At 39.9% G+C, this 25,321-nt stretch overlaps 1 protein-coding gene across 1 annotated transcript; it reads right to left on the bottom strand.

Moving 5' to 3' along the window:
* Positions 1-444: 444 nt before the first annotated feature.
* LOC149287874 (guanine nucleotide-binding protein G(i) subunit alpha-3) lies at positions 445-25,321 on the bottom strand. Its single transcript, XM_089492358.1, has 8 exons — positions 25,204-25,321; positions 4,308-4,350; positions 3,618-3,759; positions 3,249-3,406; positions 1,573-1,701; positions 1,312-1,441; positions 775-928; positions 445-635 (listed from the first exon to the last, which is right to left on the bottom strand). Exons 1-8 carry the CDS (start codon positions 25,319-25,321, stop codon positions 445-447), a joined length of 1,065 nt encoding a protein of 354 aa, XP_089348484.1.

Genomic DNA, 25,321 nt, shown 5'->3' with positions numbered 1-25,321 from the left:
TGCTCAGCTGAAAGCATGCAATAGTGTGCATGCATGTCAGATCTAGCTCCAGTCAGCCATCTTCAGTCCTAGCTCAAAGCAGAGTTCCTGACCCCTGCTCCCCCCCCCCATGTACATGTGCAGAAAGGCCCCACACCAATATTAATGGGAGTGCTTTCCTGACAGTGACTGGCTGTTTCAAGCTAAAAATGGAGCAAGATATGTTGCAAAGTGCAATGCACTATGCTGCAGCATTTTCAGCAGGTAAGTGGGTTTTCTTACTTTAGTATGTGTTCTTTGTAGGTGGAGCATTTTATAATGTTCCTTTTAAGACATTTAACAAAGAAACTGCAAAAATCTCATTAAAACTGTTACTTTTCTGTGACTTAATCTCATAAAATCTATCTTCTTAACATGCTAAGTTTTGTCAAGTGAAACCTTTATGCATGCAGTCTTACCGCTAGCCTAGTACAGTCCACATTCCATGAGATTGCTCTTAATGATGACATCTGTCACTGCATCAAACACAAACTGCACATTTTTTGTGTCTGTGGCACATGTGAAATGTGTGTAAATCTCTTTTGTGTCTTTCCTTCGATTGAGGTCCTCAAACTGACATTGAATGTAAGCAGCGGCCTCTTCATAGGTGTTAGATCCTGCAGTCGGTTACAAAAAAAGTTGCCTTGTTAGCAAGGTGAATGATGAAAACACACTAAGATTTTCACATTGTGTGTGCTTTACTATAAACATTTGGGTATATGTCCACCTGTGTGGAGTTGAAGAAATGTCACATACCTGAGTATTCTGGGTAGCAGATAGTCAATGGACTCCTAGGGATCTTCTCTTCAAACAAGTCCTTCTTATTGAGGAAGAGTATGATTGAGGTGTCTATAAACCACTTGTTGTTGCAAATGCTGTCAAAAAGTTTCATGCTTTCATGCATTCGATTCTGAGGGGAATGTAACACATTAAAGTTAAAGCACTGTGCGCTGCTGTGAAAGTCAATATATGCCACACAATTTATCCTTCGTTTGTTAATTAGTATTTCCTGTTAAACCAGGGTTTGACAAATGCCAAGAAGCCATCTCTCCTAGAGTTTTAGATGGGGCTCCTAACTTTTTAATGTTCAATCGCTGTGCAGAAATTGAACATTAGACCGCTTCTCGCCACAAAGGCATTGGCAGCTGTTTAATGAGAACAGGCCTGATTGTTCCATATGTGTTAACCAGAACATACATTGTTGAGGGTACTTGATCATGACAACTACTGATAATAAAATTGAAAGAAAAAAAATGGATTACACAATTTTCAAATTATGTCCACCATTCTCACCATTTCTTCATCCTCTGCCAGCAATAGGTCATAATCACTGAGTGCCACACAGAAAATGATTGCAGTAACTCCTTCAAAGCAATGAATCCATTTCTTTCTTTCTGACCTCTGACCGCCAACATCAAACATTCTGTGATGTAAACAATACAATATTAATGTTCAGGTTAAGGTGCACAGAATTGACAATACGCAGAAGCCATAATTTAAGTGCTGGCTTAAGCTCACAGTTAAAGATGTTAAAGGGCTGATGCAGTGGCTCACTTAAAGTACAGGTCCTTGAAGGTAAAATGAGTCTCCACAATGCCTGTTGTTTTGACACGCGTCCTGAGCACATCCTGCTGGGTTGGAATGTAGCTGGCCTGAGAGATCCTATCCAAGTCATTTAGATAACTGCAGAAAAGAGACATTAAAATATTAGATATCTGGTCAGCAATTTCTAACTTGGTGTTATAATTGGCAAATATTACATTTATGGCTACAATCCATTCAACAGCATAAATTGAGCAAAGTGCGGATTGTATTTCCAGGATCATACACAATCCCCCTCTATGCATTTGCCCCTTTGTCTGTTCCCACCGGCAGCTGTTTTCCTTGCAATAGATGTGTTTGACTGAACATTTTTCTTTACATGTGCCATCTTTATCACCAGTCAGGTCCAGCACAATAAATATGTCAAATGTAAGGAAATGACCAGGGTTTTCAGAGTATGTTATTCTTATTAGTTTTCAAGACCGCTCAAAACGTTTAAGCCTGCTTCACTTTGGGTGAATTCACACATCAGTTGGTCACTCTTATAAAATATCAGTTGAAGAAAAAAAAAAAAGCTAACGTATTTGCTCGATAAGACGACCCCCCAAAATCTGAATATTAAAAATCCTGAATAAAAGACTACCCTATAGGAAAATTTTTTTACTAGTAAATATTAATATAAACTATGTTTTCATATTTAATAAAAGCTATGATTGAGAAAAATATTTTTTGTTTTTATTTCCTTTTATTTGCCAACCTGCCCCCCCAGTTATGCACATCTGCCCCCAGGCTTGCCACTCTTCCCCCAGAAATGCCTTATACCCCCCTATATGCCACTGTGCTCCATGATATGCCTTATACACCTATATGCCACTCTGGCATATAGGGGGTTAAAAGGTATGCCATGGGGCACAGTGGCATATAGGGGGTTAAAAGGCATTTCTGGAGGCATGTATACATATATGATTGCTAACAGCAATCACACTCCTATCATGCCCAGGCAGCCAGTACATGCTGGAACCTGGGCATGATAGGAGTGTGATTACAGCCTCCCTATGCCATGCTACCCCCCCTCTGTACACATCCATGCTATCACACACACACTCATTCACAAACATTTAAATACTCCCTTAACGCATACTTGCTCATAAACCCTCCCCCATCCCTTACCTGAACTGCAGATCTCTCACTCGCAGACTTCTGCAGGGGCCCAGCTTCTTCCCTCTGCAACTTCTCTTGTCCCACCCCTAGAGGAAGAAGGAGGGGAGCAGAGGCACGTGATGTGCATTCACGTGACTCTGCTAGGCTCCTGTTCTCCTGGCCGGTACAAGAGACGCTGCTCGCACAATGTGCGACCAAAGCACCGGTAAGCAGCCTGGCCCTATTTGAGGTCTGATTAGAAGACAACCTCGATTATAAGACGAGGGGTATTTTTCAGAGCATTTACTCTGGAAAAAAAAGTCTTATAATCGAGCAAATATAGTAATTTCTTGCACCAAGGTACAGAATTTCCTTAAAGCATTTTGAATTTCAGATCGTGCTTTGGTTTTAGGAGTCGGATTCAAAGCACTCTGACACCAATTCGGAACTCAGGATATGTCCAAGCATCTAAATGCACTCTTTACCCTAACACAGATAAATTATCTCCTGTTACTACTTTTAGCACAAACTGTAGTACTCTTACTCACTACGAAGCAGAGTCATTTAGCTGGTATTCACGAGACCGACTGAAACAGGCCTGCACACCACTGTCTTTCCACAGTCTCCAAATTACACCTGCAAGCTCAGGGGACATCACACCTTCTTCTGCACTGCTTGCCAACACAAAGAGCTGTCTAGCATCATCCTAGAAAGAAAGAATACAATTTGTGTCTATTTTACCTCCATAAAGCAGAGAACAATGGTGGTCATTGACCTCAACAGTATAACTACTTTCCCTGACCTCTCTCGTACCCTTTCCATGCTTCCCGTTTGGCAGATGTCAAGACTCACCAGACAGGAATAATCACACACACATACTGGGAATTGAAGGTTACCGCCCTATAATTAATACTTACAGCTCTGGCCACGTCCCCAAAATCAATTTTCAGCCTCCCCATTGCTCGGATGATAGCGATGATGGACTGGATAGTGTTACTGTACACAACCACTTTGTATTGCCTGCACTCCTCTTCAGAGTATCCATCTTCATGGATGATTCTAAAATCAAAGATATTCCAATTATTATTTTAAACAATTCACTCCAGAATGGGACAGCACATTTTGTGTATTTTGAAGTGTGTTATGTATTTTGCTGGGTCAAAACTTAATTAAGGAGTGACATACGCCTCCAATACCTCAGAGGACTTGTCTTCATATCTGATAGACATTGTAAACCTCATAGAGATTCTATGTGACTACCTATCAAGTCAAGTTCACCAAATGGTGCAAAAAAAAAAAAAAAGGGAAAATGTTCAATGTTAAGAAGTACCCATTAAGAAGTACCCATCAGCATACAAAAAGATAACTTAAAGACTTGTGGTAGGTTAAAACTACCTGTACATTGTGATAGCAAATGTTTAAGAAAAAAGTATTCCACCCAGCAGTCGACTTACGTATTACTTTATATATGAAATATCATACCTTCCTGCAATTGCCTTTCTTTAAGTACTAAGGGTCAGTATTGTAAACGAAAGCAAATGAACATTTTAATCACAAAACAACCATTCACAACGGACTGCTTGATGAACACACTGAAGACTACTTACTTCATCTGTTTCACAATGGTGCTTTTTCCTGATTCTCCCGCACCTGGAAAAAAAAATCAGATTGAAATTCATCCCCAAATTCAACAACCATTTCATTTACAGGTCACCATTCCCCAGAAATGTATGGATTCTGAACTTTAACATCCAAAACAGGGATCAATAACTTCCAGCTTGCCAAGTTACTCTAGGCATTGCATTCTACACCTAGGGCTTCACCTATATAAATGATAAATATTAAGAAGAGACACACAAACTGTATTGTACACTATAATATGCAAATTCGCAGTACGATAGGAACCTTTGAAAGTCCAACATACAGTGTTGGCAATGCTCAGAACCTCTCCTTTTTTCTCTCATTTGAAGATTTGTTTTGTGCCAAGAGCTGGAAGAGTGCTGCGTATAGTAGATTGGTAAAGTATCAATTTTATTTATTGGCTTTTTCATCTCTGGTGTGGTGTTAGTGTTTTTGTTTTGGTTTAACCCCTTCAGTCCCAGGGGTTTTTGGAACCTTAAGTCATGGAGCAATTTTGCCATTTTTGTGGTATGTCGGTTCAGCGATTATTCTCTTTTCCTGCGAATAGTGTAAACTATATATTGTTTTTTCAAGGAGAGATAGAGCTTTCTTTTGATACCATAGATAGACGATTAGCTGAAAACCTCATTTTTTATTAATTTCCCTCAATCCTCACAAAACTAGGTACATAGATGGAAAATCCCCTCCAAATTTATCAATTCAGGTGCCCTGATTTCAGAAAGACGCACCTTTTTCGAAAATGTTGGGGTCTAAACACTGGGTGCGTCTTATACAGTGGTTGTAGATTGTAGTTACTACTTCCCAGTACCTCCCTGCAGTCACACTGCCGATTAGACCCGCCCCTTTCCGATTCATTGTCGGTTGGCCCCACCCCTTTCGTTATAGCGTGCACACTGCTCAGACAGCAACTCATCTAACAGTAAGTATAAAATTTATATTTGGGCTGCCCCCCCCGACTTACCAATGCACCCCTAGACTCCCTGACGTACGTCTGCGCGATGCGTGTAGACAACCTGTGCTGCTGCTCGTCACATGCGTTTCTATGCCGGCTGGGGGAAGTCTGCACAATGCGCGTAGACAACCTCCACTGCTGCCAGCACTGCCGCTGGGGACTATAAGGTAGAGCACCGGAAGGTCATGTCATGCTGGTGCTCCTTCATAGAAGCCCCGGAGTAAGTGCTGGCAGCTTGTATGACTGTACAAGTCATACATTGAACATACATTGGGGTGTTGTTTGACAGTGACATATACCAGAACCTGTATATCTATAACTAAAGTACAATTTGTGTGAAAAAAAAAAAAAAAAATTACTATTACAAAGTTTGACAAAGATGGCCAGAAGGGCGGAGGAGTGTTTAAACTAGGTAAAGGGGGGGAGGGAAACTACAATATAGAAGGGGAAGATGGTGTAGATAGAAAGCTGGGGCTTATAAATGTACCTGGGGGTGGAGCGGAGGGAGGGGTTAGAATAGTCAATAGGGATAGGCTTCATAGGGAAAAAAACCATACACCTCTAAATTGTATGCTTACTAATGCCAGAAGTCTGACCAATAAAACTGACGAACTGGAGTTAATAATGTCTGAAGAAAACTATGACATAGTGGGTATAACAGAGACATGGTTGGATGATAGCTATGACTGGGCGGTTAACATACAGGGTTATAGTCTATTCAGGAAGGATCGAAAAAAACGAAAAGGGGGAGGAGTTTGCCTTTATGTAAAGTCCAGCCTAAAGGCCACACTGCGGGAGAATATATGTGAGGGAAATGATAATGTGGAGTCATTATGGGTAGAAATATATGGAAAGAAAAATAATAAAATACTGATCGGGGTTTGCTATAAGCCACCAAATACAATGGAAGCAGCAGAAGATCAATTATTAAAGCAAATAAACAAGGCAGCAAATCACAATGAGGTGGTTATTATGGGGGACTTTAACTATCCCGACATAAACTGGGAAACAGAGACCTGTGAATCTCATAAAGGAAACCGGTTTCTGACTATAAGTAAGGATAATTATCTGTCCCAAATGGTACAGGACCCGACCAGAGGGGGCGCCCTACTGGACTTAATATTGACCAACAGACCTGACAGAGTAACTAATGTGCAGGTCAGGGGGCATCTAGGAAATAGTGATCACAATATGATACATTATAACTTGTCCTTCAATATGGGAACTCTTAGAGGAGCCACAAGAACCATGAACTTTAGGAAGGCAAAGTTTGATCAACTAAGAGAAGCCCTTAACACTGTAAATTGGGAAAATGTCCTCAAAAACAAGAGTACAGACACTCAATGGGAGATTTTTAAGGATATCTTAAATTCTCAATGTGAAAGGTACATACCGTATGGGAATAAAAGAGTCAGGAACAAGAGAAAACCAATGTGGATAAATAAAAATGTAAAGGGGGTAATAAATGGCAAAAAAAAGGCATTTAAGCTACTAAAACAGGAAGGCAGTGAGGAAGCACTAAAAAGCTATCGGGAAAAAAATAAAATATGTAAAAATCAGATAAAAGCAGCAAAAGTGGAGACAGAAAGACTCATTGCCAAAGAGAGTAAGACAAACCCCAAAATGTTCTTTAACTATATAAATAGTAAAAAGGTTAAAAATGAAAGCGTTGGCCCCTTAAAAAGTAATGAGGGAGAAGTTATAGACGGGGATCAGGAAAAAGCTAATCTATTAAATATATTCTTCTCTGCTGTATTCACAGAGGAAAATGAAATGCCAGGTAATATACAGCAGGATGAGATAACTGCCCCAGTACATGTCGCCTGTCTAACCCAGGAAGAAGTGCAGTGCCGCCTAAAAAAAATCAAAATAGACAAATCACCAGGTCCAGATGGCATTCACCCCCGCGTTCTAAGGGAGTTAAGTAATGTAATAGACAGACCCCTATTTCTAATATTCAAGGACTCTATAGTGACAGGGTCTGTTCCCCAGGACTGGCGCATAGCAAATGTTGTGCCAATATTCAAAAAGGGGACAAAAAGTGACCCGGGGAATTATAGGCCTGTTAGTTTAACTTCTGTTGTGTGTAAACTGTTTGAGGGTTTCCTAAGAGATGCTATTTTGGAGTATCTCAATGAAAATAAGTGTATGACTCCATATCAGCATGGGTTTACAAGGGATCGGTCCTGTCAAACTAACCTGATCAGCTTTTATGAGGAGGTGAGCTCAAGACTGGATCGGGGTGAATCGCTGGATGTCGTATATCTTGATTTTTCCAAAGCATTTGATACGGTGCCACATAAAAGGCTGGTACATAAAATGAGAATGCTTGGGCTGGGGGAGAATGTGTGTATGTGGGTAAGTAACTGGCTCAGTGATAGGAAACAGAGGGTGGTTATTAATGGTACATACTCTGAGTGGGTTACTGTTGCTAGTGGGGTACCACAGGGGTCAGTTTTGGTTCCTATTCTTTTTAATATATTTATTAATGACCTTGTAGAGGGATTGTATAGTAAAGTATCAATCTTTGCAGACGATACTAAGCTCTGTAACGTGGTTAACACAATAGAGGACAGTGCACGATTACAAATGGATCTGCATAGGTTGGAGGCTTGGGCTGGGATGTGGCAGATGAGGTTCAACACAGATAAATGTAAGGTTATGCACATGGGGAAGAAAAATCCAGGCTGGGAATATGTATTAAATGGGAAAACACTGGGGACGACTGACATGGAAAAGGACTTAGGAGTTTTAGTTAACAGTAAATTTACCTGTAGCAACCAGTGTCAGGCAGCTGCTGCTAAGGCAAATAAAATCATGGGGTGCATCAAAAGGGGCATAGATGCCCACGACAAGGAAATAATTCTACCACTGTACAAGTCACTAGTCAGACCACACATGGAATACTGTGTACAGTACTGGGCACCAGTGTACAAGAAAGATATAGTGGAGCTGGAGAGGGTTCAAAGACGGGCAACCAGAGTAATAAGGCGAATGGGAGGACTACAGTACCCAGAAAGATTATCAGAATTAGGGTTATTTAGTTTGGAAAAAAGACGGCTTAGGGGGGATTTAATAACTATGTATAAATATATAAGGGGACAGTACAGAGATCACTCCCAGGACCTATTTATACCCAGGACTGTATCTATAACAAGGGGACATCCTCTACGGTTGGAGGAAAGAAGGTTTCTACACCAGCACAGACGGGGGTTCTTTACAGTAAGAGCGGTGAGATTATGGAACTCTCTGCCAGAGGAAGTGGTTATGGCAAACTCAATAAAAGAGTTCAAAAGGAGCCTGGACGTGTTTCTTGAAAGCAATAATATTACAAGTTATGGATATTAGATTAATAGGGACAGAACGTTGATCCAGGGATTTATTCTGATTGCCATATTTGGAGTCGGGAAGGAATTTTCCCCCTGGTATGGGGCAATTGGCATCTGCTTCATAAGGGTTTTTTTGCCTTCCTCTGGATCAACACAGTAGGGACACAATATGTATATAGGTTGAACTTGATGGACTTTGGTCTTTTTTCAACCTTATGAACTATGTTACTAAAGTGTAGTTCTATAATTGGTGCATGGAAAGGGTTAAAATAACAGCATTTGGAATACCCTGGGGTGTCTAGTTTTCAAAAATATATGGTTTGAATGGGTTAAATTGAGTTAACCCGCTTCAAAGATATTCCAAAGAGGAGATGGAGGCCGAATGACCAAATGACCACCTGGATTACGCATGCCCCAAAAGTAGCCTTTTACCAGCCAAACAATCTGACAAACCCATGCATGTGGGGTATCGCTGTACTCAGGAGATGTTCCTGAACACATATTGGGGGGTTGTTTGACAGTGACATATACCAGGACCTGTATATCTATAACTAAAATACAATTTGTGTGGAAAAAAAAATAAAAAAAATTACTATTACAAAGTTTCACAAAGTGTAGTTCTATAATTGGTGCATGGAAAGGGTTAAAATAACAGCATTTGGAATACCCTGGGGTGTCTAGTTTTCAAAAATATATGGTTTGAATGGGTTAAATTGAGTTAACCGGCTTCAAAGATATTCCTAAGAGGAGATAGAGGCAGACTGACCAGATTTGTTAAAAAAGATTTGGAAATCATAAAACGCTGCTTGTACTTATTGCCCTATAACTTACAAAAAACAGCAAAAAAACATAAAAACATTGGGTATTTCTAAACTCAGAACAAGTAGTAGAATCTATTTAGCTAGTTTTTTTACTTGCTTTTTTAGGTGAGTAAAAGATTTTTCAAATAAAAGTCATAAAATGTGTTTTTTGTCAATTTTTCACCATGTTTTTTTTATTTTTTTTTTATAGTAAATAAGATGATACGATCAAAATAATGGTATCTGAAGAAAGCCCATCTTGTCCTGAAAAAAACAATATATAACTTATGTGGGTACACTAAATGGGTGAGGAGAAAATTACATCTGAACACAAGCACCACAAAAGTGTCAAAACAGCCTCGGTCCCACAGGGTACAAAACGAAAAATTAGCCCGGTCCTTAACCCGGTCAGACCATATATTTTTGAAAACTAGACACCCCAGGGTATTCCAAATGCTGTTATTTTAACCCTTTCCATGCACCAATTATAGAACTACACTTTGTCAAACTTTGTAATAGTAATTTTTTTAATTTTTTTTTTCACACAAATTGTAATTTAGTTATAGATATACAGGTTCTGGTATATGTCACTGTCAAACAACCCCCAATATGTGTTCAGGAACATCTCCTGAGTACAGCGATACCCCACATGCATGGGTTTGTCAGATTATTTGGCTGGTAAAAGGCTACTTTTGGGGCATGCGTAATCCAGGTGGTCATTTGGTCAGTCTGCCTCCATCTCCTCTTTGGAATACCTTTGAAGCGGGTTAACTCAATTTAACCCATTCAAACCATATATTTTTGAAAACTAGACACCCCAGGGTATTCCAAATGCTGTTATTTTAACCCTTTCCATGCACCAATTATAGAACTACACTTTGTCAAACTTTGTAATAGTAATTATTTATTTATTTTTTCACACAAATTGTACTTTAGTTATAGATATACAGGTTCTGGTATATGTCACTGTCAAACAACACCCCAATGTGTGTTCAGGAACATCTCCTGAGTGCAGTGATACCCGACATGCATGGGTTTGTCGGGTTGTTTGAGATTTACAATGCCACATTTGGGAAGTGCGCTTTTTTTCTCCATTTTGGTCAGTCTGTACCTATGCCCTATCTTTGAGCTCGGCCACTCCAATTTACCCCATCAGCCATTTTTTTTATATATTAGACACCCCTTGGGTATTTGAAGTGCTTTTATTTTAACTCTTTGTTGAGATTTTTGAGAAATTTTAGCACTTGCTCAAAATAATAAACTTTATTTTATTTTTTTAATACTTTTTTTATATTTTTTTTACACATTTTGCTGGTACTGGATGGTTCATCAAGTGACATCACTGCATAATTAATTTTATTTTTGTTTTTATTTTTTTTTGAATATTTTACTAATCACATAGTGATTAGAAAGCTGGGTTCCATTGACTTGCTTGGTTGAATGCAGTACCTGTATTCAACCTGCAGGTGGAGCCAGAGTTCTCTAGAGGGTCAGGAGACCGTCTAGCGAACTCTTTCTTCTTTATTGTTTTTTTTCCCGGGCCGCCGCCATCTTGCTTGATGGCGAAGATCACCGGCAGCTGCGGCTCTGACCGCTCTCCGGAGCGGTCACAGCCCATCCAAAGGTAAGTGTTTGGTGTCGCTGGATGCCTCCTGATCGAGGCATTCCAGCGACACCATTTAAGTTTAGGAGGCGATCGTTGATCGCCTCCTAAACGCTTTTAAAACGGGCGTCCGCCGCCATACAATGTATGGCGGCTGCTGACGCCCCGGGGAGGGGCCAGACATGGCCCCCGATGCCGATCTCGGCGTTACTGAATGCCTCGACACCGAGGCATTACAGTAACGCCGTTTAAGCGAAGAAAGTGATCGTTGATCACTTTCTAACTTATTTAATTTTTTGATGGTTCAGGACCGTCAAAGGTCATTTAGTGACCTTCTTGTCATGACGGTCCTGAACCGGCAAAGGTCGCGAAGGGGTTAAGGGGTTAAAAAAAGTTTCTAACTTTTAGTTGAAAATCTTTTACTCATCTATAAAAGGTAATGAAAAAACCTGCTAAATAGATTCTACTATTTGTCCTGAGTTTAGAAATACCCAATGTTTTTATGTTTTTTTGCTTTTTTCTACACGTTATGGGGCAATAAGTACAGGTAGTGTTTTGCTATTTCAAAGCCATTTTTTCCAAATCTAGTAATTCTTCCCTCCATGTGCCATTTCGGGTATCTTTGAAGCCAGCCAATGCAATTTACCCCATCAAATCATACATTTTTGAAAACTAGACACCGCAGGGTATTTCAAATGCTAGTATTTTAACTCTTTCCATGTACCATATCTACCACCAGACTTTGTCAAACTCTGTGGTAGTCATTTTTTGCATTTGTTTTTTCACACACACATTTTACTTCAGGTACGAATTAAAAGGTTCTGGTATATGTCACTGTCATAAAACACCCCAATATTTGTTCAGCAACATCTCCTGAGTACAGCGATACCTCACATGAATGATTTTGCCTGGCTGTTTGGGGGCAAAAGGGCCACATTTGGGGCATTCGCATTTTCAATGTTGAACTTTGGCGATCAACTGCCCATGCCCTATTTGAAAACTAGACACCCCAGGGTATTTTAAATGCTGGTATTTTAACTCTTTGCATGCTGACATTTTACCACCAGCATTTTTTCAAAGTTTGCAGTAGTATTTTTTTGTGTGTATTTCTCCTGGTATATGCCGCTTGTCATTTTTTGGGGGAACTAAAAGGCCACATTTGGGACGTGTGCATTTTTCTAATTGGAAATTAGATGTGTGGCCATCCTTCCCCCTGTGTTAATTGGGACATTGTTGAACCCGGCCAATTCAATTTACCCCATCAAATCATACATTTTTAAAAAGTAGACACCCCATGGGCATTTAATATGCCAGTATTTTAACTCTTTCCATGCGAGAATTGATTTAAGCTAATGTGCTAATTTTAGGACTTGCTCACAAATATATATATATTTTTTATTTTTTTTGCCTTTTTTAAATTTTTTTTCAACTTGAAAGTTCCCCTGATAGTGACATCAGTGGGAAATTATTTTTACATTTTACTGGGTTTTTTTTACAATTTTTTTCTAATTATTGTTAATTTTATTTTATTTTTTAATTTATTTTTACTAATCACACTGTGATTAGAAAGCTGGGCTCCATTGACTTGCATGGTTGAATGCAGTACCTGTATTCAACCTGCAAGTGGAGCCAGAGTTCTCTAGAGGGTCTGGAGACCATCTAGCGAACTTTTTCATCTTTTCATGTTCATATTTTTTTTACCGGACGCCCGCCATCTTGCGGATGGCGAAGATCACTTGCAGCGGTCACAGCCCATCCTGGGGTAAGTGTTTGGTGTCGCTGAATGCCTCCTGATGGAGCAACACAGAATACAAATGATGCTATAGAGGCCTTCATAATTGGGCTTAGTGAGGGTATCAGTGTTATGGACTTTGTGTAGAACGTCCATATAACATTTAATCTAGCTCCTACATTTTTGGCTGGCTACTAGATTCAAACCAAATTTGTTGACCCCCTAGCCTACTGTAAAGTTTAGTGGAGGGGGAGTAATGGTCTGGGGCTGTTTTGCAGCATTTGGCCTAGGCACCTTAGTACTAGTACGCACCAAAAAAGAAAAATTAATCTGAATCAATTTTGTTTTCTGCACACAAGTGTCCATATGGGCCTAATGTTAGTAAAGTAGCTTTAATAGGGTTAAACGGATGAAAGGCGCATATAGGGTGGTTTCAAAATCAGGACAAGCTTCTCTATTGTCACTAATTTACCATTTATATATAAGAAAACCTGTGGAGAAAAGTGAATTTATTCCTCTGAATGCATGAATATGTAGAAAGCCCTACATAATTTTAGTGTGTAGATCGAGAAAGAGGGAAATTACGGTTGAAGAAAGACACAGTAAAACCATGGGCTGTTCCCTACTGTGAAGTTGCCATGGTCCTTAAGGGGTTGTACATGTATTGAGTTACACTTCAATAATGCTTGTGCATTTCAATATGACTGCCTGGGTGCTGCAGACACATGTGTGCTCAGCATTCTGTCCAATCCCAGAATGCTGTTCACGTAATTTTGTGTACAGCATTCTGTGACATAATGTAGAGAATTGGACAGCACAACACACAGTGACCATATCTGTAGTTTTTATCTCTATGCCGGCTTGTTGAAACCCCTGTACACGGTAGCCTTAAATATCAAAAACTTAGCAAAGCTAGAACCCTTTAAAACTGAATATGGCATCTAAAGATCTGTCACGTTTTCCCAAAATCATAGAGTTTACGGGATTTTGATGAATGCAATTGAATACAAAAACAAATGCAATCATATTGTGTTCAAATTTCCCCCCAAACACAGATTGTGCTTGTGGAGCCTTCACTTCAATACTAACATATATAATGCAGGGTTGTCAGAACAAGGGTTCCCAAAAAAATACACTGTGACCGACAACCACCCCCATCGCCTGTTGTCACAAGTCAGTGCATGGAAGGATAAGTAATATATGTCCCCCTGTGCAGCTGTGCTATTGTTCCAAAACCGTGTCAATAATATCTATTGGAACAGTCACAGCGAGAAGCATTGCTATCATAATGTCAAGTACAACTGCATGAGCACAGAGAGAGTGCTACACATGTACATGGAATGGAGGGCAACAATAAATAACAGTAATTCAACAAACACCAACACAAAACAGCTTTGGAGAGCGTTGAAATGTATAATGTATATTCTTTGTAATATCCTCACCTTACACTCGTAGTCATATCTGTAAATCTCATATACACTTATATGGACAAAAGTATTGGTACACCTGACCATTACACCCACAGGGACTTTTATGAAAACAAATTCTAAATACAGACATTAATATGAAGTTGGTACCCCCTCTTTTGTAGCTATAACGGCTTCCACGCTTCTGGGAAGGCGTTCCACAAGATTTTGGAGGGGTTTTGTCGGAATTTCTGTGCCATTTCATCCAATATATCATTTGTGAGGTCAGGCATTGATGTTGGATGAGATGGTCTAGCTCGTTTGCCCATAGAGTGTATGTAATAAATGTCCCTTATTTTAAAATAAATCTCAAAAAACATGCAGCTTTCATAAACCAACTCATCTATGATGAAAGCAGTGAAGGTGACAGCTCTCCTTCAAGCATGGGTACATTGTAAAAACTGGTAGATATATCTAATTTGACTGTCCCCTCCCATATGCACATGATTAGCTGCGTGGTCCCTTTCAATTTTCATGTTGTCTGTTTCAGTGACAGGTACATACTTCTGTTGATTTCACTGGAAGTACTTTGGCTGCTTAAGCTGTCAATCAGTGGGAGTAATTTGTGCAGTACCTGTATTCAACCTGCAAGTGGAGCCATATTCTCAGGAGGGTCTGGAGAGACACTCCTGAGAACTCTTTTAAACTCACTTACTGTGTTGTTCACCCTTTTTGGTATGAAGAATGATCCACAAAGGTTCTGTTAAGTCAACATTTATTTATTCCAGTTCTGTATCATGACACATTAGGTGCTTGCTTTGCACTCTACTCTGGGTGTCTGCAGTTCTGGCTCTTGCTGAGGCATGATGTCACTTCCTGTTGTCTGACCCTTATGCATATTCATAAGGCTCAGCACATCCTTTTCTAAACAAAACAACAACAACAAAAACATAATTGAACTATTGTTGCAAAACAAGATGTCTACATTTTCTGACACGTCAATCAACATATAACACATAAACTGAGTATAACACAAAATGAAGTAGAAATGAGTTTAGGGTCAGTTTGCAGTTAACATTCTTCAATGAGTCTTTGTGGCCTTCTGATCGCTCTGCCACTTGATGTATGTTGGTTCCCCTGTGAAGACTGCGGTAGAGTTCCACCTGTATAATGTTCTGGGGCATGAATGCCCTCTGCATTGTCAGTATCGTCAAAAGATGACTCATCAGCAAAAATTGGATCACGATCAATTACATTCTGCTCATGTTGTATTTCAGGACAATCCTTTTCTGAATCCTCGGTATTGCTTAACAAATCCATATCCAGTGACTGTGTTTGGTCCAGAGAATGATTTGGTATCTTCAATAAATGTTTCCGATTACGTCTCAAAATCACTCCGTTATTTGTCTTTACTTCAAAGGACCTGTCTGAGACTTGACGCAGTACTACAGCTTTATTCATCCAACGTTGACATGTCCAGATCTTTACAGTGTCCCCAATGTGCAGCATTTGTACATTCTTTGCACTTTTGTCATAGTTCCTTTTCTGACATTCCCTTATTTCTTCCTTCTTTGCTATGTAGGAAGTGTGCAAGTGTCTGTTAGAATGATGCTGAGTCAAATTCAATTGTGGTAGCTTTGTCTTTATCTGACGCCCAAAAAACAATTCCGCAGGAGATTTGCCCCCCTCCAAAGGTGTAGCTCGATAATTAAGCAAAGCTACTTGTGGTTCTTCACCTGAGTGACTAGCCTTTTTAAGTAATCTTTTAAGGGTTTTGACACCGCACTCAGCTAATCCATTACCTTGAGGATATTTGGGACTTGATGTTTTGTGAAGAAATCCAAACTCCTCAGAAAATGCCTTAAAGTACCTGCATGAGAACTGTGGTCCGTTGTCTGTTTTTATAATTGTAGGGATGCCAAACCGTGAAACTATAGCTCGTAATTTCCTGCATACATGCTCTGATTATGTATTCCTGAGTTTGGCAACCTCTGGGCACGATGAGTAGGAGTCCAGCATAGCTAGGTAATCGTGTCCATCGAGTGAAAACAAATCCACTCCCACTGTATGCCATGGAATCTTCACCATATCTTCTTGTAGTAGAGGTTCTTTAGGACTGGCAGGCTGAAATGACTGACAAGTGTGACATGAAGAGACTAGGGCTGCTATATCACTCATCATTGAAGGCCAGAAAATAACTTCCCTTGCTCTCCTCTTTTTGTATCCCTAAATGTCCTTCATGTATTTTTTGTAGCAGGTCACGCCTGAGAGAAACTGGAATTACCAATCTCCTGCCTTTCAAGAGTACATTGTCAAGCACTGATAGTTCATCCCTGTGTGCCAAGTATTGTTTAGGCATGTATATTTTCTTATTTGTCGAATGTATGGCTTGTATCACATTTTGAAGTGTTTCATCCTCTGCAGTTGCCTGTTGCAGTTTTTTCCACATTACTGGTGAAATCACTCCAGACATCACAACGCTATTAATATGAACATCCACATCAGTATCAATTCCATCATCAGGAGACCTGGTTCGTTCAGACCAAATCCTAGACAGGGTATCAGCAATTAAAAGATGTCTGCCAGGAGAGAACTCCAATGTATAGTCATATTTTTGCAGCTTGAGCAGCAGTCTCTGAATTCTAAGTGGAGCTTTCCATAATTCCTTGTGAGAAATTGTGATTAATGGTTTATGATCCGTTTCAATTGTCAAGGAAGTGCCATAAACAAAATTGTGAAATGCTTCACAGCCAAACGCTATGCCAAGCGTCTCTTTTTCTATCTGGGCATACTTGTATTCAGTTTCTGTGAAAGCCCTGGCAGCGTATGCAATAGGCCTCCACCCTGTGCCATCATTTTGTAACAGAACAGCACCAACTCCATCTTTCAATGCATCTGTGGAGATTTTTGTTTTAAGTGAGGCATCAAAAAACTGTACCGTAGGAGCTGTCATTAGCAATTCCTTTAATAATACAAATTCAGCCTCATGCTCTTTTCCCCAGTGCCACTCAGCAGCTTTTACTAGTAAACCTCTCATGTGTTTAGTTTTGTCTGATAGATTGGCAATGAACTTGCCCAAGTAGGTTACCATTCCCAGGAATCTTTGTAAATCTTTCTTGTTTAAAGGACTTGGCATGTTTTCAATAGCCTTGACCTTGGTAGGGTCAGGCTTCACTCCAGAACTTGAGATGATCTCTCCCAGGTAAAGAATCTCTGATTGAAGAAATCTACACTTTGTTTGGTTTAACTTTAATCCCTTTTCATGCGCAATCTGTAGTACTTTCTCAAGTCGTTCATTATGCTCAGCTTCATTAGTACCCCAAATCAGAATGTCATCAATGTATACTTTGACACCTTCTACCCCATCAAACAGTTGTTGAATGGTTCGGTGAAATATTTCGGGCGCTGAACACAGACCAAACGGAAGACGCTTGAAACAGTGCCTTCCAAAAGGTGTATTGAAAGTACATATGCGCCTGCTTCCTTTCTCCAGAGGGACCTGCCAAAATCCATTGGAGGCATCGAGAACTGTAAACAGCTGGGCACCTGCCATCTAGGGCTGAAACAACTAATCGATAAAATCGATAATAATCGATAATGAAAATCGTTGTCAACATAAGAGGTATAAGGCATATATGGGGGCAGAGTGGCAAGCTGGGGGTCAGATGTGTATAACCGGGGGCAGTTTGGTAAATAAAAAAAATGTAAACAAGGCTTTTTTCTCATAGTTTTTATTAAATATGAAAAATAGTTAACATATGAATTAAAATTTACCAATAACTTTGTATTAAAACCTAGTTTGAGAAACACTGTGTTTGGGTTCTTGTAGCTTTTATTATTATGTCAGTAAAATAAGAAGGTGAATAGAGAGAGGCCATTGTGATAAAGAGATGAAAGTGTAAATTGTACGTTTTTTTATTACATTATTTTAAATTGAAAAAAATTTAATTTTTTTTATCCGATTAATGGAAAAAATAATCGGCCAACTAATCGATTATTAAAATAATCGTTAGTTGCAGCCCTACTGCCATCTCCCCTAGGATTTCATTTCTTGTGGGAATTTGGTAATGCTCCCTTTTAATACTGGCATTTAACTCTTTGGGGTCCAGACACAACCTTAGGGAACCATCCTTTTTTGCCACAATAACCAAAGAATGAACCCATTCCGTTGGTTCATGTACCTGTTCTAGGACATCCATCTTCATCAAGCGCTGTAGCTCTTTTTTAAGTTTGTCTCGTAGGGCTACTGGTACTTTGCGAGGAGCATGAATCACCAGCATTGCTCCAGTCTTTAAGGCAATTTTATATTTAATGGGAAGTTTTCCAAGTCCACTGAAAACATCCTTATACTTTACAAGTAAGGTAGCGATGCTCTTGTGTTTCAGTTCTGTAATCTCAAAGAGCTTGGTGAGCAGTCCTAACTGTTGTATAGACTGTAATCCAAGCAAAGGAACCTTTTCTCCAGGAACCACAACAAACAGGTGTTTTGTGACTGTAGAGTTATGCTTTATGGTAAGTATGCATTGACCCACAGTTGGAATGTCAAGTCCATTATATGCCTTCAGTACTTTAGTTTGTTTCTGAAGTTTAGGTCTAGGTTGTAGTTTTTTCCATAGAGCCTCTGGAATAACATTGAGATCTGCTCCAGTATCTCCTTTAAATGGTATCAGTGTACCATGTGCTTCCACCTCTATAATCCATTCTTTAGCACGCATAGGCAGTTGTTTGACCATGTCCACAAAAAGATCTTTATCACTAGAGTCAGAGGTATATGTTTTAACAGCATGTAGCTTGCTCACACTGTGAGGCAAAGTGATTATATTTTTTGCAGATCCTACATTTCTGTCCATATGCTGGACATTTGCGAGGCTCATGATTTTTGCCACATTTCCCACATGACATATCTCTGTGCTTTGCATCTTGTATATCCACTTTATTCCTCTGTCTCCTCTCTGACAGGTGTCGAGTGGACAATCCTCTTGAATATGTAGGTCTGTGTGTTCTTACATCATTAACCACGTCCTGACTAACTTGCTTACATAAGACACCTAGTTGTTTTCGGGACTGCTCTGCAGACTGACAAATGAACACAGCTTTTTGCAGAGTCAAATCACAATCCCTTAGCCTCTCACGTGTTTTATTACTGTAGCAGCCTATCACAAGCCTATCTCTGATTAAAGATTCTTGCACAGTGCCATAGTTACAAGACCTGCTTTTTAATTTGAGGTCAGTGAGAAACTCCTCCACTGTCTCGTGTGGTTGCTGAAACCTGGAGTTAAACACAAAACGTTCATATGTCTCATTCATTTCTTTGGTGTACAATATGCAGAAAATCTTTCCGTAACTATTTCATAGTTCTCACTATCAGTTTCAGATAATTGAAAACTGTTATATATGTCCAAAGCTTCTGCACCAGCAACAGTTAAAAGCAATGCTACTTTCTGATCACTTGGCAAAGTGCTTTGTGTTTGTTGCTTTCATATACAGGCTAAATCTTTGCTTGAATGATCTCCACACTTCTTCCAGATTACCCACAAACCTGATTTCAGGAGGTGGCTTCAGACTATCTGTTCTCACTGGTAAACTCCGTGAGGTTTGCTGGCCATGAGGTGTGAGACTCATTTCTGCTCTTTGTTGCAGATCCATGCTTCTTTATTTGTTTGTTGCTTTTACCTGGAGAACCCCACTCCTGGTACCATGTGTTGTTCACCCTTTTTGGTATGAAGAATGATCCACAAAGGTTCTGTTAAGTCAACATTTATTTATTCCAGTTCTGTATCATGACACATTAGGTGCTTGCTTTGCACTCTACTCTGGCTGTCTGCAGTTCTGGCTCTTGCTGAGGCATGATGTCACTTCCTGTTGTCTGACCCTTATGCATATTCATAAGGCTCAGCTCAGCACACTTACGTGTGTTTTATGGTGGATGTTGACGCCCCGGGAGGGGCCAAACATTTGCCAATCGCGGTGTTGCTAAATGCCTCAACGTCGAGGCATTACAGCAACACCGTTTGGGTGCAGAAGCGAACGTAGATCGCTTTCTGCACCCGTTTGAAGTCATGACGGTCCGTCAATTGTCATTAAGGGGTTAAAGTGAGTTTCTAACACATCTTTCAGCCTAGGGTACTAAACAATAACAGATTTTGGAGGAGTGACAGTTCTGCTTTAAATGATATGGTCTAATCCTCTACCTCATTTTAGCCCTTGATGGCAACTGACGTGCCAGGCACATCACGGAAAAAGCATTCAGCAACAAAAACCTGCAGCAGGGGCCTTGTCTGATCGCTCTACGAAGCAGCAACATTCACCATATTAAGACGATTGACGTGACAGGAACATCATGACTTTAAACTGGTGTAGAACGCGATATATGTTCGCTTTCTTCACTCAAATGGTGCTGCTTTAATGCCTCGATGTCGAGGCATTCTGCAAGACCAAGATCGGCATCAGGAGCAATGTCTGGCCCCTCCCCGGGGCATCAACGGCCACCATACACTGTATGGCAGCGGACGGCCGTTTTAAACTTCGCCTCCTAAATGTTAATGGTGTCACTGCAATTCAGCAACACCGAACACCCACCCCCAGGACAGAGAACGGTCACAACCGACATTGCGAGAGTCTCTGAAAAATTTATAATCCTTTCTACACTTTTGGTCAGGGTAGATTTGATTTAAATCACAATTTAAATTACTAGTCAGTAAGACTCGATTTAACTCAAGATTTTAAAATTCTTGCTGGTAGGTATAACCTTTAATATTTGCAAGCAGTTAAAGATTTTATATAGAAGATTTTAGGTTAACAGGTTAATCACTCACATTTGGAGGACTACATAAATCATTTTATTTAACTAAAACAATAACATTATATAGCATTCCTATTCTTGTATTTGCTTAAATGTCAATGCTTATTAACTGAAGTGGTTATCCCCTTCATGTCCGAAGACGTACCTGGTACGCCATGTTGACAAGGTACAAGCAGCACCATGACCAACCAGGTACATCATCCAAGAAAAGAACAAAACAAACAAAACAAAAAAAACGCCCCCACGTCGCCACAATCGTGGTCAATAGGAGTGATCTAATCATTATGGCAGCCCCTGGATGACCCTACCCTAGAAAGAGAGAGGGGTAATCTAGGGTAATGAAACCCCCCCACACACACACAAATTGTTAATGAAAAAAAAAAAAATACCATATTTGCTCGATTATAAGACAAGGTTTTTTTCAGAGCAAATGCTCTGAAAAATACCCCTTGTCTTATATTTAGACCTCAAATAGGTCTGACTATGAGACTAAGATCCAGATCCCCCGCAACGCTGCAGGGGACCTCGATCCTCCTGTCTCCCCTCCCCAAACCCCCAACTTACCAGTGCTTCTGAGTCCCCGGTGTGTAGCCGGGGCAGCAGTGTGTAGACAACTTCCGTCCATCGTGCAGACTTTCCCCGGCTGTAAGAGATCAGAGTTCCCCGGTGCGGGGAATTCTCTGACAGCCGGGGAAGATCTGCTCGATGGACGCAGACAACCCCCGCTGCTAACCGCACCTCCTTCCGGCTGCAGCGGAAGTTGCCTACACGCTGCCCGGACAACACACCGGGAGTTGGAGGCACTGGTAAGTTTTGGGGGGTTTTTTTGGGGGGGGTGTTAAATGGGGGCATAAGGCATTTCTGGAGGCAGAGTGCTCTGTGAAATGCCTTTAAACCCCCCTTAATGCCACTCTGCCGCCAGAAATGCCTTTTAACCCTCTATACGCCACTCTGCCTCCTGAAATGCCTTATACCTCCCTAAATGCCACTCTGACCCATAATATGCCTTTTAACCCCCTAAATGCCAGAGTGGCATATAGAGGTATAAGGCATTTCTGGAGGCAGAGTGGCACATAGGGGGTCAAAAGGCATATCATGGGTCACAGTGGCATATAGAGGGTTAAAAGGCATATCATGGGGCACAGTGGCATTTAGTTAAAAGGCATATCACGGGGCAGAGTGACAAGCCTGGGGGCAGATGTGCATAACTGGGGGGCAGGTTGGAAAATAAAAGGAATTAAAAACAAAATATTTTTCTCAATCATAGCTTTTATTAAAAAAATAGTTTACATGAATTAACATTTACTGGTATTTTTTCCTATAGGGTCGTCTTATATTAAGGCTTTTTTTTTTTTTTTTTTTTAAATATTCAGATTTTGGGGGGTCGTCTTATAATCGAGCAAATACGGCACATAATTATCAACTGATCACTTGTCAGTGACATTTTAAGTCACTGATTATTGTTCGGTCTCCCTGATCAATATCAGTGGCCTAAACTTGTCACTTACAAGTGATCTTGTTTAGAAACAGTGATGTGCCAAAATAAATGTAAATTATAGGTATATGTGGTGTTTCCAAAAACAGGCCAAATACCTAAATACACTTTTGGAATTTTTTTTCCCCATTTGCACTGGTTATATATAGTTTTTATAGGTGAAACTGTGAAAATATTTCCTTATTTTCCTAATTGTCCCCACATTTTTAGATATTTTTCATACTAAATGATGGTTTATATATAATTATTATTTCAAAAGAAACCCCTACTTGTTGAATAAAGTCATAGCAAAAGCACAAAAACGGCTCTTATCCTGAAGACCTGGTCCTGAAGGGGTTAAACTAAATATAATTTTATTTTTTTTTTTTAAATACATAACTAAGCTCTACTGCATGCTGAATAACCTTTGAACTATAATGTATCTAAATGAGAGAGCTATCTTTGGATAGATTTTCCCTTCCAAAAGCATTTCGTAAAATAAATCTGATTCAAATAATTTTTTTTTCCATGATATTGAGATGCCTCCAGAAGTCGCTCCTACTGATTTCAAAGGGAGTTCTTTCTTGCTAGTGATGTTTTTTTCTTCCAGGCAAAGTATGTATATTAAAGTACTTGCAATATACTTAGTTAGAATTGAATACAATACAACTTCCTATTAAATAAGTGTGTGGTAATAACAATCTGACGCTCTCTTAAAATCAGGAACACCAGCAGTTGATTGGACAATTAGAAAACATTGTGTTGCTGTAACTTAACACGGCATTTTAAAGCAATACTTCCTTCCTGTTTCTCACTAGACACTTCCCGTTTTAAATAAAACTTAATACTGCACCCTACTCATACAAAGAGAACATAAAATAATTCAATGCACTTTGAGGGATTATCAATTTGATCCAAAGAAGAAATTAGTTGCCACCACTGTATTGACACTGTCAATAATAGGAATCCAAAGCAGCAGCAGCAAAAGCATGTAGGGGTTATTCTGTAGAATCCCTCCATGGATTTGCAAGGGGGATCACACTAAAAAATTTAAGTGTATAGGATGAGTGCACGTTTTATAATGCAGATAGAAACATCACCAGAATACTTACATGACGTTTTGTTACATTGCAGTTTTGGGTGAAGATGCTTGGACAGTACCAATGTGGGGACGGACTGGATGAACATTAGGATGTTCAATTTCACACCAAACATTAAGCGCATTTTTACAACCCATTGCCCAAGACTACTGAACAAACTAACTAGCCTGCAAGCACATGGCTCTGCAAAGCATTTCACATAGAAACATTGCAGATAGATGACATACAGAATGGGAAAAATTAAAAAAATTACCTGGCTATTCCATCACTCAAGTTAATAGTAAGGTATGTCTAGGCTGAATCCAGTAAGGTTTGTTTACGCTGGTAATGACAGATACATGATTAGACCACGGAACTAGCAAAAGACTAGTGTAGCCAGAAAACTAAAATATCAGTCATACCACAGGAGAAACTAGTGCTGGTTCTAGTGTAAGTATGCACTTTAACAGGACAGTTTACCATCCCTGACAGCCATACTAAAAAAGAATGCATAATAATGAGAAACTCCAGACACCATTTCAATGCATATTATAGATACATGGTCCCTTTACATTTTTGCGGCGTCCCCCTTGGCATCCTTACCCAAGCTTTTTTCTGCACTTACCTCCAACTAGCTCCGGCATGACTCATGGCATTGGTAAAAATCTAATTTCAATAGTTTTCATTTCCTGCCACTGACTGGCTACTTCAAGCGGCTAAGCAGTGGCAAAAATCATCAAACCACAGAGGAGGACAACATCTGGAAATTCTTGCTCAGGTAAGAGCTCTTTATGCCAGGAATTCCACTTATATGGAAAGCAGGGGGTGAGGACCAATTACTTATTTAGGGTCCCGGGGTTGGCAGTCTCCTCATTGCTGCTGAATTGGCCACTTACAAAGGGAGATATCTTAACCAGCCTCCATACATCGCTGTAAAAGGTCACAGAGCACCGGGATAGGACATCATATCAGGGGCCATTGAGGTAGGCGGCTGGGGAGATGCAGTGGGTCAGGCCTATGGCAGTGCCCCATGGTAAATACTTCACTTCTGCGGGGTTCGCAAAGGGGCAAATAGATATGGCATTCATGCATTTTGCAAAATGAACTACACAGCTATTATATGCATTAAAGTGCATATTATGGCTGGGTTATTCGTTCAAGCCCTTTTCTTGATGTCAACAGTAACAAAGTCAAGCTGCAAACATCACTGACACTAAAACAATGATAACGGAAGTTTTAGGAGCTAGTGGGATACCTGTGACTTAGGTTGGGAAAGATGCAGGACAAATTAATTGAAAATTGAGTTTACCTTAATTAATTTTAACAGATGCTTTGGTATTTGGCCTTAAATTTAAAGAGAATATTAGTTTTATTATAATGTAATACACAAAAGTAAAAAAGTAATTTGGTAAATTAATTTAGTCTCCTTATTCAATAGGCTACCAAGAAAAAGTATTATTCAGTTAAATAAAGTACGGTAAATCAATTGCTGTTGTAAAATTAAACTTAGTCAGCCCTTTCCTCTTTTTCTAAGTGGACGTGTTACTCTCTGATGAATGATTCTTTAGTTGAAAGCTGAAAACTGCACTTGAGGAGTTTATTAACCATCCCTTCCTCAATGAAAAATGTCGCAACTCATATTTGTCCACCCCCCTCCCCTTCCCTTTATACCCCCACTTTCTCACCGAGCAACAGCAGTTTCACCTCTTTAGAGGCTTTCTCTCCATCTTCCCGTAGATTCCGATCGATCATTTTACTCCTCTCTGCCGCCGCTTTGTCCTCGGCACTAAGTGTACAGCCCAT

Source organism: Sceloporus occidentalis, unplaced genomic scaffold (genome assembly GCF_023333645.1).
Source record: "Sceloporus occidentalis isolate IW3139 unplaced genomic scaffold, rSceOcc1.0.p SCAF_55, whole genome shotgun sequence".
Taxonomy (NCBI): Eukaryota; Metazoa; Chordata; class Lepidosauria; order Squamata; family Phrynosomatidae; genus Sceloporus; species Sceloporus occidentalis.
The sequence above is the reverse complement of the archived record's forward strand: the minus strand, read 5'-3'. Positions and strand labels throughout refer to the sequence as shown.